The sequence below is a fragment of the Cherax quadricarinatus genome, chromosome 59 (genome assembly GCF_038502225.1).
Source record: "Cherax quadricarinatus isolate ZL_2023a chromosome 59, ASM3850222v1, whole genome shotgun sequence".
In the NCBI taxonomy this organism is placed as follows: Eukaryota; Metazoa; Arthropoda; class Malacostraca; order Decapoda; family Parastacidae; genus Cherax; species Cherax quadricarinatus.
The window spans coordinates 21158474-21173288 of record NC_091350.1 but is presented as its reverse complement, the minus strand read 5'-3'; the positions used below and the strand labels follow the sequence as shown (position 1 = coordinate 21173288).

The window sequence follows — 14815 nt, the reverse complement described above, 5'->3', positions numbered from 1 at the left end:
AGCAAATTTGCGGTGTATTTTCATATTTTTTTGGTTGTATTCTCGTGTTTTGGACTCGTTTGATAGAATGGAAGATATATTACGGAAATAGATTTGATTTTGATTGGTTTCATGATGGAAAGTACCTTGAAATTGAGCTCAAAATAATGGAAACATTTGATTTTTGCTGATGTTCAAGAGTAAATGACATTACCATCAAATACATGTCCAACTGGCCAGTCTGATACGCAGTCATGAATGGGTTGACATTATTTATACAATTATTATAATAATGCAGTAGTCTGCATAACAGTCAATCTTCTATTTTTTATGTGAATAAAAATTCAAAATGGAAACCAAGCATAATATGAGGAGCCTGGAGACATGACTAGTGAACAGAGAAAATGTTATTTTAGTGCAAGGAATATTGCATTGTTTATTCTGGACCCTATTTTGAAATTGGCATCTCCTGAAATTTGTATAAAATTGGCCAAATTACCAATTTCTGACCACTTTACCTATTACAATTACCTATTACAATTTACCTATTACAATTACCCAATAGGTAAATGGATGGTTTCTTGTACTCAGTTGATAGAATAGAAGGAATACAAGAGAACAAGCTATGAGTTTGGTAGACTGGAACAATGAAGTGGGCTAAAAATAGGGCGTAAAATGGGTGAAATCGCCAATGCGTAAATATCGCCGATGGTTAAGTGTATTCTAACCTAATGACTCTGTAGTCCGGAAAAATCACTAATCCGGCATCCAACAGGTCTGGATGATGCCAGATTAGTGATGGTCAACCTGTACTGTGTTTTTTTATTACATGTGGTGTTGAGTTTGTGAGAGTTTGGTAGGAATTGAAAATGATAGAGAAGTAAATACCTTTATGAGGAGGATTTCAAAATAAATATATTACTATGGAGGTACCACACACTGCACCATACACTGCACCATACACTGCACCACACACTGCACCACACACACTGCACCATACACTGCACCACACACTGCACCATACACACTGCACCACACACTGCACCATACACTGCACCATACACTGCACCACACACTGCACCACACACTGCACCATACACTGCACCATACACTGCACCATACACACTGCACCACACACACTGCACCACACACACTGCACCACACACACTGCACCACACACTGCACCACATGCACTGCACCACACACTACACAATACACTGCACCACACACTACACAATACACTGCACCACACACACTGCACCACACACTGCACCACACACACTACACCACACACACTGTACCACACACACTGCACCACACACACTGCACCACACACACTGCACCACACACACTGTACCACACACACTGCACTGCACACACACTGCACCACACACACTGTACCACACACTGCACCACACACACTGCACCACACACACTGCACTGCACACACACTGCACCACACACACTGCACTGCACACACACTGCACCACACACACTGCACCACACACACTGCACCACACACTCCACTGCACACACTGCACCACACACTGCACCACACACACTGCACCACACACTGCACCATACACTGCACCACACACTGCACCATACACTGCACCACACACACTGCACCACACACACCACTGCACACACTGCACCATACACTGCACCACACACTGCACCACACACACTGCACCACACACACTGCACCACACACACTGCACCACACACACTGCACCACACACACTGCACCACACACACTGCACCACACACACTGCACCACACACACTGCACCACACACACTGCACCACACACACTGCACCACACACACCACTGCACACACTGCACCATACACTGCACCACACACTGCACCACACACACTGCACCACACACACTGCACCACACACACTGCACCACACACACTGCACCACACACTGCACCACACACACTGCACCACACTGCACTATACACACTGCACCACACACACTGCACCACACACATTGCACCACACACACTGCACCACATACACTGCACCACATACACTGCACCACACACACTGCACCACACACATTGCACCACACACACTGCACCACATACGCTGCACCACACACTGCACCACACACACTGCACCACACACAATTGTAACTAACACTGCACCATAAACACTGCACCACACAGTGCACCACACTACACAACACACACTGCACAATACACTGCACCACACACATTGCACCACACACACTGCACCACACACTGCACCACACACATTGCACCACACACATTGCACCACACACACTGCACCACACACAATGGTAACTAACACTGCACCATACACACTGCACCACACAGTGCACCACACTACACACACACTGCACCATACACTGCACCACACACTGTGTCGTGGGGGTTCGTAAGGAGATATGATGGTTGAAGGTAAACACACTTGTTGGATGGTAACGATATGTATTGTCAGACTGTGGTAAGGAAGGGGGGCCCAGCCTGCCGTGTTACTGCCTACTTGTATGTCTGAGCGTGGAGTGAGGGCGAGGTAGAGCAACCCACTCACTCATGCTGCATCCCGTGACGTCATACAGTCACAGGCCTAGGGATCTTCTATATAAAGCACATGGATGGTACTATAATGCTCAGTTAATCTATACAACACATGTAAGGGGATTCAGCAACTATGCTGACAACTGCACCACACACTGCACCACACACTGCACCATACCCTGAACCACACACTGCACCACATGCTGCACCACACACACTGCACCACACATTGCACCACACACTGCACGATTCACACTGCACCATACACTGCACACACTGCACCATACACAGCACCATACAGTGCATTACACTGCACCACAAAATGCACCATACTCTGCACCAGACACTGCACCACACAATGCACCACACACACTGCACCACACACACTGCACCACACACACTGCACCACACACTGCACCACACACACTGCACCACACACACTGCACCACACACACTGCACCACCCACTGCACCACACACACTGCACTTCACACTGCACCACACACACTGCACCACACACACACTGTACCACACACACTGCACCACACACACTGCACCATACACTGCACCACACACACTGCACCATACACTGCACCACACATTGCAACACATTGTACCACAAATTGTACCACACACTGCACCACAGAGTGCACCATACACTGCACAGGACTATGCACCATAGACTGCACCATACACTGCACCACACAGTGCACCACACAGTGCACCATACAGTGTACCACAGTGCACCACACACTGCACCACATGCTGCACCACATGCTGCACCATATGCTGCATCATACACTGCACCACACACTGCATCATTCACTGCACCATACACTGCACACACTGCATCGCACACACTGCACCATATGCTACAACATACAGTACCATACGCTGCACCACACACTGCACCATACATTGCACCATATACTACATCACACACTGCACAACACACTGCACCACATACTGCATCACACACACTGCATCACGCACACTGCACCACACACTATACCATACACACTGCACTGTACACTGCAGCACACACATTGCACCATACACTGCACCACACAGCAACACACACTGCACCACACACTGCACCACACAGTGCACCATACTGCACCAGACACTTCACACACTGCACCATACACTGCACCATACACTGCACCACACAGTGCACCACACATTACACCACACAGCATCACATATTACACCAGACACTGCACCACACACTGCACCATACACTGCACCACACACTGCACCATGCACTGCACCACACACTGCACCATGCACTGCACCACACTTTGCACTACAAACTGCACCATACACTGTACCACACAATGCACCACACTGCCCCACACACTACACCACATATGGCACCATGCACTGCAACACATTGCACCGCACACTGCACTATACACTGCCCCACACACTGCACCACACACTGCACCATACAGTGCACCACACATTACACCACACATTACACCACACATTACACCATACACTGCACCATACATTGCACCACACACTGCACCACACACTGCACCACACATTGCACCACACATTGCACCACACTCTGGACCATACACTGCACAACACACAGTGTTGAAGAACACTGTAGTCATCTTCACATAAACACCACTGATCACTGTGATCTTCACTGCCGGATATCATCACAGTTCACTGCAAGAAATATCAAGTACTAGATGCAAAATATATTGCCACGTGATTTTCAATACAGACACTTGTTTTTGTTTTGTCAATTGCTATCATATAAACTTCATTAATATGCATTACAATTTATTAAAATGGCTTGTTTCAAAATTACTGTACATGCAAAACACAGTACAGTGGACCCCCGCATAACGATCACCTTCGAATGCGACCAATTATGTAAGTGTATTTATGTAAGTGCGTTTGTACGTGTATGTTTGGGGGTCTGAAATGGACTAATCTACTTCACAATATTCCTTATGGGAACAAATTCGGTCACTACTGGCACCTGAACATACTTCTGGAGTGAAAAAATATCGTTAACCGGGGGTCCACTGTACTCTGAAAGGGTATACGATGTGCAGCATTCTGGGCATAACTTAGTTTAGCTCTCAAACTGACATTTGTATTTTTTAATGATCTAATGATCCATTGAAGAAATCCATTGTGATTCAAATCAAGGCTGAATTCATCTAATTTTCTGTTTCTCTTGCAACAAAATTTCTGAATGCTACTGGTAGTCAAAGTACAAAAAATAATAATTAACCTAGGTTTTCAATTCTCAGAGGAGTTGGTATATTGATGAAATAGCCTCAACAACTGTGCATCACCCTTAACTTAGATCAGGTAACAGAGATATTTATTAGGGTTGATTCCCTAATGAGTTAGTTCTTGTTCTGAGTTGACATATATACCATTTTTATTTTCAGAAATAAATCTTAAGCCATAAGTTTAAATACCCAGGAAAACTAAATTTTACTCATTTGGCAATTCTGCCAAATGTATGTATGTATGTATATATATGTATACTGTATACAAGTATTATAATGTATTTATATATATGAATAGGCAGTTTTCAAATATGATTATCATAATATTGTTTTTTAGCAAATTAAAGTAAAAGATATGAACACTAATTCCTACTTCATATAAATGGTATTAATATACATTTTCACTTTCTTCTACAGATGCAATGTGTGGTATAATATAAAGCAGGAATTTTCAAGAATGTTTCCAGGTTATATCTTTGAATGTGAACTGAACCATAAACTATTGTGAATCAACTTGAAGTGAGAAAAACAAAGAGGAAAAACAGACACGAGCCACTATTGCACCTTAATTCATACAAGGATTTCAGGCCAAATATATGCATTAGAAAAGGTTCCCATTTTGAGCAAGTTGCTAAAACTTCTATGCTAGTTATAACAGCACTCTCAAGACTTGTTTCCACTTCCTTTCCTTCATCACTTGTCTAACAAGACATTCGTAGTGACAAGCATGTATGTGCAGTGTATGGCTGTAATGTATTGTCTCGTTTTGCTATTTTTTTTTATATACCGGCAGTTTGTTTACATCTTATTGTAAAATGAGGCATTTCATTTTGCGAGACTTTGATTGTGGCACTCTGGTCATGGTTGTGTGGTTCTATGCTCCACTGGATCACCTTCTATGGTGTTGATGGGCTCGTCTGTTAGCCTCTTTGCTCCTTGATGTTCCACAGCAATAGCAGTCAGAGGGACTGTCTCGGGGAGGGGCGGTCTGTCAGTAAACCCATGACACAGGCACCCACTGCGGTGTCATATTCATAGTTTCGATAGATTTTTCCAGTTGTCGAATTGTTTCTTCGATGTCATTATTCACTATGGTCAAGTCGAAGAAATGGCCATATAATTGCTTGAGCATATCCGATTCCTTTGCCAGTCGTTCTAAGCTTCCATCATACTAGAAAATAAAACATTTTATTAGATTACTCCCTTAACTTAAATAAGCAATTTATCATTTAATATTGCAAAGAAAACAGCAATGGTGTCCAGCAAAATAAACGAAAAAAATTATACGCATGTAATACAGTTTGTATATTTGACTCACATAAGAAAGTTTTAGAATGCAGTATAATTAATACTGATGACAACATTCACATATCAGAAACCCCTATAAAATTATTCTGCCCATCTGTAGCTGCTTAAGATATATTTTCCCCTCAAGGAAGGTTCTTTGATGTTGGTGAGGGGCTCTTGATATAAGGAATTGGATCTGTGCTCCAATTCCCTGAATTAAGCCTGAATACCTTCCACATCCCCCCACAGGTGCTGTATAATCCTATGGGTTTAGTGCTTCCCCCTTGCTTATGATAATAATTATGATATATTTTATTAACTTCATAGCCTGGTGTGAAGAGACAGCTTCCTCAGACCATCTCAGTGTACACAGCGAGACTGTTCACCAAATAATAATCTTTTAGCATCATTACTTAAGTGGTATATAAAACCAACAATTTAGTGAATTAGACACATGTGCAACACCTGGGTATCTCCATAATGATGTTCCACTTATTAGTGGATTTTTCAGTTCAATACAGAGATTATAAACTAGAGACAGTGGAAGAAAAGGTAATCAGGTCCTGAATTTTGATAGACATTCAGTCCCTTAGCCTTCATTGAACTAGAGCAAATGTCTGGGGGTGTACAATAGAGCCAGAGGAGAGGTGCAGCATTTGAAGACATCACCATAGATGGGGGAGGCCCAACTATTGGAAGTAGGCCATGCCCATGAGTTGGGCCAGAGGTTAGCAATATAGTTGTAGGAAATATACTTTGTATCAAGATTCCATGGTGCTGCTGTGTCAAACAAGCATCATTAACCTTATGGTATACAGTACAACCACTTAATAAGTCACATGTGCAAACACCTGAGGATTTTGATTCACAAAGACTTTTTATATCACATTAGCTGTCTCCCACCAAGGTAAGGTGACCCCCTCCCCCCAAAAAAAGACAAACACTTTCACCACCACTCACCCCATCACCATCTTGCCAGAGGCATGCTGACATTACAGTTAAGATGCCCCCCAAACTGCAGTATCCCCACCCCTCCTTCACAGTGCAGGCACTGTACTTCCCACCTCCATGACTTAAGCCTGGCTAATCTCCAGAAATGTTACCTTGCTCACACTCTAACAGCACGTCAAGTCATAAAAATCACTTGTCTCCACTCCTATTTAACATGCCACGGGCCACATGGTGGCCCGAGGCCTGGTAGCAAAGCTCTCGCTTCACACAGTGAGGGTCTGGGTTTGATTCCAGCAAAGGTTGAAACATTGGGCATGTTTCCTTACACTGGTTGTCTATGTTCACCCATCAGTAAAATGGGTACCTGGGTGTTAGTCGACTGGTGTGGGTCACATTCTGGGACAAAACTGACCTTATTTGCCCAAAATGCTAAGCATAACATGTGGCTTTCTATATTGTACTGTAGTATGTCACTCAGCTAGGCCTGTATACCTTGTACATGTACTTGTAGCAATAAAGATATTATTATACTATTCTGCTCACACATGCCTGTTGAATGTCCAAGCCCCTTGCCATACAAAACCTCCTTTACTTCCTCTCTCCAACCATTCCTAGGATGACCCCTACCCTGTCTTCCCTCTACCGCTGATTTATACACCCTCCAAACATTGCTATTTTGCTCCATTTCCTCCAAATGTCCAAATCATCTCAACAACCCCTCCTCAGCTCTCTGGGTCATGTTTTTAATAATCGTGCACCCCCTTCTAGTCTCCAAACTATGAATTCTCTATATGATATTCACACCACACATTGCCCTCAGACACTACATCTCCACTGTTTCTGGCTTCCTCCTTGTTGCAACATTCACAACCCATGCTTCACACCTATATAAGAGTGTTGGTACCACTATTCTCTGATACATTCCCCTTTTTGCCTCCATGGATAATGTTCTTTGTCTACACAGATGCCTCAGTGCACCATCTACCTTTTTCTTGTCACAGTTTTATGGTTCACATCATCTTTCATAAACATATCTGCTGACAAGTCCACTCCAAAATATCTCCCTGTAGATAAATGGTTCATAGAACTTATGGGTTGATGAATTAGACACTTATGCAACACTCTTGTATCTTTAAAATAAAAATGTTTTGCCAACCAATGGCATCCTCAGTCCATTACGGAGAAGGATGGTTGAAGATCAGAAGGAGTTTCAGGTAATCAGTCCCTCATCTTGGAATCTTTGCGATCAGTCCATCAGTCTTGATAATAGTACAGCACGTGTGCAGAAGAGCTTATACACTGCACTCTTATCAAGACTGATGGACTGAACACACTGACTCCAGGCTGAGGAACCGATTACCTCGAGCTCCTTCTGATCTTCAAACATTTTTCTTTGTACTGGACTGAAAAAGTCTCTGGTTGGTGAAATGTTTCCACACTTAAGATACCTAGCGTTGCACAATGGTCTAATTCATCACCCATACTCCCTCCCTCTAATCTGATATCAAGTCTTTCATTACCTAAATTTGTTGTTACTCTCATCACCTTCCTCTTTCCAATGTTCACTTTTACTTTCCTTCTTTTACATTCCCTCCCAAATTAGTCAGCCAACTTTTGCAACTTCTCTCCAGAATCTTCCAAGAGCACAGTGTCATAAGCAAAAATCAACTGTGACAGCTTTCACACTGTATCAGTCTTTATCTTGCAATCTCACACCTCTCCCCTGCCACCCTAGCTTTCACTTATATCACAATCTCATCTATAAATATGTTAAACAACCATGGTGACATCATGCATCCCTGTCTAAGGCCTAAGGCCTACTTTTACTGGAAAATAATCTCCCTTTATCCAACATACCCTAACCTGAGCCACTTTACCCTCTAAAACTCTTAAGTACTTTAAGCAACCTACCATCTATTTCATACACTTATAACATCTGCTACATTACTCCCCTGTCCACCTTATCATATGCCTTTTCTAAATTCATAAATGCAACAAAAACTTCCTTATTTTTATCTAAATATTGTTCACTTATATGCTTCACTTTCATTACCCTTCCTAAAACTTTCTTGCTCCTACCCTCTGTGGGCTCCTAGCTCCCTTACAGTGCTCCTCTTTCTTAGTATTTGACTGACTCCACTACTACTACTACCTCCAATACTACCTCTCTTGTCCTGTCCCTGTCTGCCGGCCTATATACACATATACTCCCTCCTCCTCCTCTCTTTTTTGTCAGTGTGACTTTGTAAATGGTACAAGTCAAACCGAAACGTTATCGTAAGCTCCTCTCTTCTATGTGCGGGTTATTTGTGTATTGTGTACCTCCTTGTTCACCTGCAATCCTGCTTTCTGTCGTACCCTTAATTCTCTTAATAAATTTACCTGGTATACTCAACAGAGTTATTCCCCTATAATTCTTCCACTCTCTTTTATCCCCTTTGCCTTTATACAAAGGAACTATGCACATGCTCTACCAGTCCCTAGGTACCTGTTCCCCTTTTTATACATTTATTGAACAAATGCACCAACCATTCCAAAACTGTGTCCCCACCTGCTTTTAACAATTCTGTCAACCCCATCAAACCCAGCTGCTTTACTCTCATTCTACTAATAACCTCGTGCACCTCCCCCACACTCGCATCTGGCTTTTTGTCACTCCTAAAAGATGTTATACCTTCCTGTACAATGCACAAAATCATTGCCTCCCTCTCTTCATTAACATTTAACAGTTCCTCAAAATATTCTCTCCATCTTCCCATTAACTCCACCTACTCATTGAATAACTTCCCTCTTGTTTTTAACTGTTAAATTCATTTATTCCCTAAGCTTTCTCAATTTAATAGTCTCCAAAACTTTTCTTACTTCCAAAAAAGTTTGTTGACAAAACCTCACCTACTCTCATTTGTTCTCCTTTTACTCTCACCATTCTCTTAACCTCTCATTTTACTTTCCATGTGCTACACCTTGTATAATTTCTGATTTGTAAAAACCTCTCATATACAGTACTAGTTTTTTCTCCCTTACCACTCTTGTTATGGCATCATTTAACCAATCATCCCTTTTTCCTCCTGCACCCACTGTCCTATATCCATAAACTTCAGATGCACATTCTAACATTGCGTTCTTAAAATTATACCATACCTCTTCAACCTCATCCTCATTACCTATACTCTCACTAGCCCATCTTTTTTCCAACAGTTGCTTATATCTTACCTTAACTTCCTCCTCCTCTAATTTATAAACTCCTCTCTTACTGATGACATTTTCCTTGTACCCCATCTACTTCTTACTCTCACTGTAGCTACAACTAAATAATGCTCTTATATATCTGCTGTCCCACTAAAGCCATATACATTCGGAAGACTACCCATCAACCTTTTATCAATTAATATAAAGTCAAACAAACTGCTGTCATTACATCCTATATCATATCTCATATACTTTTTATCTTCTTTTTCTTAAGTACATATTACCTATTACCAAACTTCTTTCTATATAATTAAAGGCCCCCATTATCATTTAGCCCTTGCATCCCACATTTACCTACCATGCCCTTTACAACAGTTTTTCCCACTGTAGCATTTAGATCCCTCACAACAATTACTGTCTCACTTGGTTCAAAACTCCCCAAACAATCACTTAACATCTTCCAAAATCCTTCTTTCTCCTCTACACTCCTCTCTCTTCCAGGTGTGTAAACACTTATTATAACCCACTTTTTATAAGCACCCTTATTTTAATTCACATAATCCTTGAATTTATACATTTATTTTGCCTCTTTTCCTTCCATAACTGATCATTCAACAGTATTACCACTCCTTCCTTAGGTCTCTCTCAGATACACCTGATCTAACCCCATTTATTTTTTCCTATTGAAATCTCCTAGCCCGTAAAGCTGTTTTGCTTAGAGCCAGGACATCCAGCTTCTTTTCATTCATAACATTCACATTCAACTCTTCTCTTATTATTTGTGCTACATCCATGCACATTCAAACATATTATACTATATTATATTAACACATCGGCCGATTCCCACCAAGGCAGGGTGGCCTGAAAAAGAAAAACTTTCATCATCATTCACTCCATCACTGTCTTGCCAGAGGGGTGCTTTACACTACAGTTATAAAACTGCAACATTAACACCCCTCCTTCAGAGTGCAGACACTGTACTTCCCATCTCCAGGACTCAAGTCCAGCCAGCCAGTTTCCCTGAATCTCTTCATAAATGCTACTTTGCTCACACTCCAACAGCACGTCAAGTATTAAAAACCATTTGTCTCCATTCACTCCTATCAAATACGCTCATGCATGCTTGCTAGAAGTCCAAGCCTATGCACACAAAACCTCCTTTAACCCCTCCCTCCAACCCTTCCTAGGCTGACCCCTACCCTGCCTTCCCTCCACTACAGATTTATACACTCTTGAAGTCATTCTGTCTTGTTCCATTCTTTCTACATGTCCAAACCACCTCAGCCCTCTGGATAATAGTTTTGGTAATCCCACACCTCCTAATTTCCAAACTACGAATTCTCTGCATTATATTCACACCACACATTGACCTCAGACATGACATTTCCACTGCCTCCAGCCTCCTCCTCGCTGCAACATTCATCACCCATGCTTCACACCCATACAAGAGTGTTGGTACAACTATACTCTCACATATTCCCCTCTTTGCTTCCACGGACAAAGTTCATTGTCTCCAGAGACTCCTAAGTGCACCACTCACCCTTTTCCCTTATCAATTCTATGATTCACCTCATCCTTCATAGATCCATCTGCTGACACGTCCACTCCTAAATGTCTGAATACATTCACCTCCTCCATACTCTCTCCCTCCAATCTGATACCAAATCTTCTGCCACCTAATCTTTTTGTTATCCTCATCACCTTACTCTTTCCTGTATTCACTTTTAATTTTCTTCCTTTACATACCCTACCAAATTCATCCACCAACCTCTGCAACTTCTCTTCAGAATCTCCCAAGAGCACAGTGTTATCAGCAAAGAGCAACTGTGACAACTCCCACTTTGTGTTTGATTCTTTATCTTTTAACTCCACACCTCTTGCCAAGACCCTCACATTCACTTCTTTTACAACCCCATCTATAAATATATTGAACAACCATGGTGACATCACACATCCTTGTCTAAGGCCTACTTTTACTGGGAAATCATCTCCCTCTCTCTTACATACTAAACCTGAGCCTCACTATTCTCATAAAACTCTTCACTGCTTTCAGTAACCTGCCTCCTATACCATACACCTGCAACATCTGCCACATTGCTCCCCTATCCATCCTGTCTTTTCCAAATTCATAACTCCTACAAAAACCTCTTTACCCTCATCTAAATACTGTTCACTTATATGTTTCACTGTAAACACTTGGTCTACACACCCCCTACCTTTCCTAAAGCCTCCTTGTTCATCTGCTATCCTATTCTCCGTCTTACTCTTAATTCTTTCAATAATAACTCTACCATACACTTTACCAGGTATACTCAACAGACTCATTCCCCTATAATTTTTGCACTCTCTTTTGTCCCCTTTGCCTTTATACAAAGGAACTATGCATGCTCTCTGCCAGTCCCTAGGTACCTTACCCTTTTCCATACATTTATTAAATAATAGCACCAACCACTCCAAAACTGTATCCCCACCTGCTTTCAACATTTCTATCTTTATCCTATCAATCCCAGCTGCCTTACCCCCTTTCATTCTACCCACTGCCTCACGAACTTCCCCCACACTCACAACTGGCTCTTCCTCACTTCTAGAAGATGTTATTCCTCCTTGCACTATACACGAAATCACAGCTTCCCTATCTTCATCAACATTTAACAATTCCTCAAAATATTCCCTCCATCTTCTCGATACCTCTAACTCTCCATTTAATAACTCTCCTCTCCTATTTTTAATTGTCAAATTCATTTGTTCCCTAGGTTTCCTCAACTTACCAATCTCACTCCAAAACTTTTTCTTATTTTCAACAAAATTTGTTGATAACATCTCACCCACTCTCTCGTTTGCTCTCTTTTCTCCCTTACTACTCTCTTTACATCATCATTCCACCAATCACTCTTCTTCCCTCCCACACCCACTTTTCTGTAACCACAAACTTCTGCTGAACACTCTAACACTACATTCTTAAACCTACCCCATACATCTTCGACCCCATTGCCTATACTCTCACTAGCCCATCTATCCTCCAATAGTTATTTATATCTTACCCTAACTGCCTTCTCTTTTAGTTTATACACCTTCACTTCTCTCTTACTTGCTGCTTCTATTTTCCTTGTATCCCATCTACCTTTTGCTCTCACTGTAGCTACAACTAGAAAGTGATCTGATATATCTGTGGCCCCTTTATAAACATGTACATCCTGAAGTCTACTCAACTGTCTTTTATCTACCAATACATAGTCCAACAAACTGTCATTACATCCTACATCATATCTTGTATACTTATTTAACCTTCTTTTTCTTAAAATATGTATTACCTATAACTAAACCTCTTTCTATACAAGGTTCAATCAAAGGGCTCCCATTATCATTTACACCTGGCACCCCAAACTTACCTACCACACCCTCTCTAAATGTTTCTCCTACTTTAGCATTTAGGTCCCCTACCACAATTACTCTCTCACTTGGTTCAAAGGTTCCTATACATTCACTTAACATCTCCCAAAATCTCTCTCTCTCCTCTACACTCCTCATTCTCCATTCAAACATCTCAACTTTAAAATATTCCTCCTTTTACATTTTGTAATTTATACAGGAGAAGGGGTTACTAGCATCTTGCTCCCAGTATTGTAGTTGCCTCTTATGACACACACAGCTTATGGAGAAAGGATTCTTCTCTACTTCTCATAGAGATGATAGGAAATAATGTAATAACCAGAACTATTAAGAAAATAAAAGAAAACTGAGATGGAATACCTGGGTGTATATACACAAACATGCATATACAGTATGACCTAAATGTAAGTTGAAGTAGCAAGATGAATCTGTCATTTTGCACCATTGAATCTTGGTATGGAAGTGTAGCATGGTATCTTGGTAACAAGATGTTTCCTACAACTATACTGCTAAACTGTGGCCCAACTCTTGGACATGACCTTCCTCCACTAGGGAGTCCTACTATACCACTCATCTTACTCCAATACATGTTTTCATCCTTATGCATATACTTTAGTTTTATCAAGGCTAAGGGAGCAAACACCTATCAAGGCTGAGGGACTGACCACCTCTTCCTCCACTGTTTCGAGTTCATAATCTCCGTACTGGATTGAAAAAGCCACTGCTTTTCAAAGCGTCTTAGTAAATATAGATACCCAGGTGTTGCATGTATGTCTTATTCATCAATAATCCCTAGGCTGAGTAGTGACCCTGTCACAATGGTTGCTAACTGTATGATGGAAAGCAGAAAGGTCTTCCACTATCCATTATTACAATAATATATGTATATGTATTTTGTAATATTAGTTTTGTAAGATGTGGTTTTTATCATACTGTTAGTGATATTAAGCCTTGGTAAGACTTCTGCATCCCAGGAGGTCTTATGGTAATGATCTCACCTGGAGATATTTCAAGCTAGCAATATGCCACAAATCCTTGACTAACCATTTTCATTGTGATTCAGGTATATCCTAAGCTTGACAAGGAAATAAACATTTTCATTTTCATTCATCTAAGTCTAGCCTCGTACTTCTTGTTAATCTGACCAAAGAATTAAACATTTTAAGAACTTACCTTGGAGATATGTATGTGCACCTCATGTCAGCAGTT

The 14815-nt window shown here is 41.5% G+C and overlaps 1 protein-coding gene across 6 annotated transcripts in view; it reads right to left on the bottom strand.

Annotated features, from left to right (window-relative positions):
- Nucleotides 1–4636: 4636 nt before the first annotated feature.
- Nucleotides 4637–14815, bottom strand: part of CASK (peripheral plasma membrane protein CASK) — an 842107-nt gene continuing 831928 nt past the window's right edge. For all 6 annotated transcript variants that reach the window (XM_070097782.1, XM_070097783.1, XM_070097784.1 and 3 more), the window contains one exon: nucleotides 4637–5960. In XM_070097782.1, the coding sequence (XP_069953883.1) occupies nucleotides 5781–5960 (180 nt within the window). In that variant the 3' untranslated portion in view covers nucleotides 4637–5780. The remainder of the gene's footprint in view (nucleotides 5961–14815) is intronic.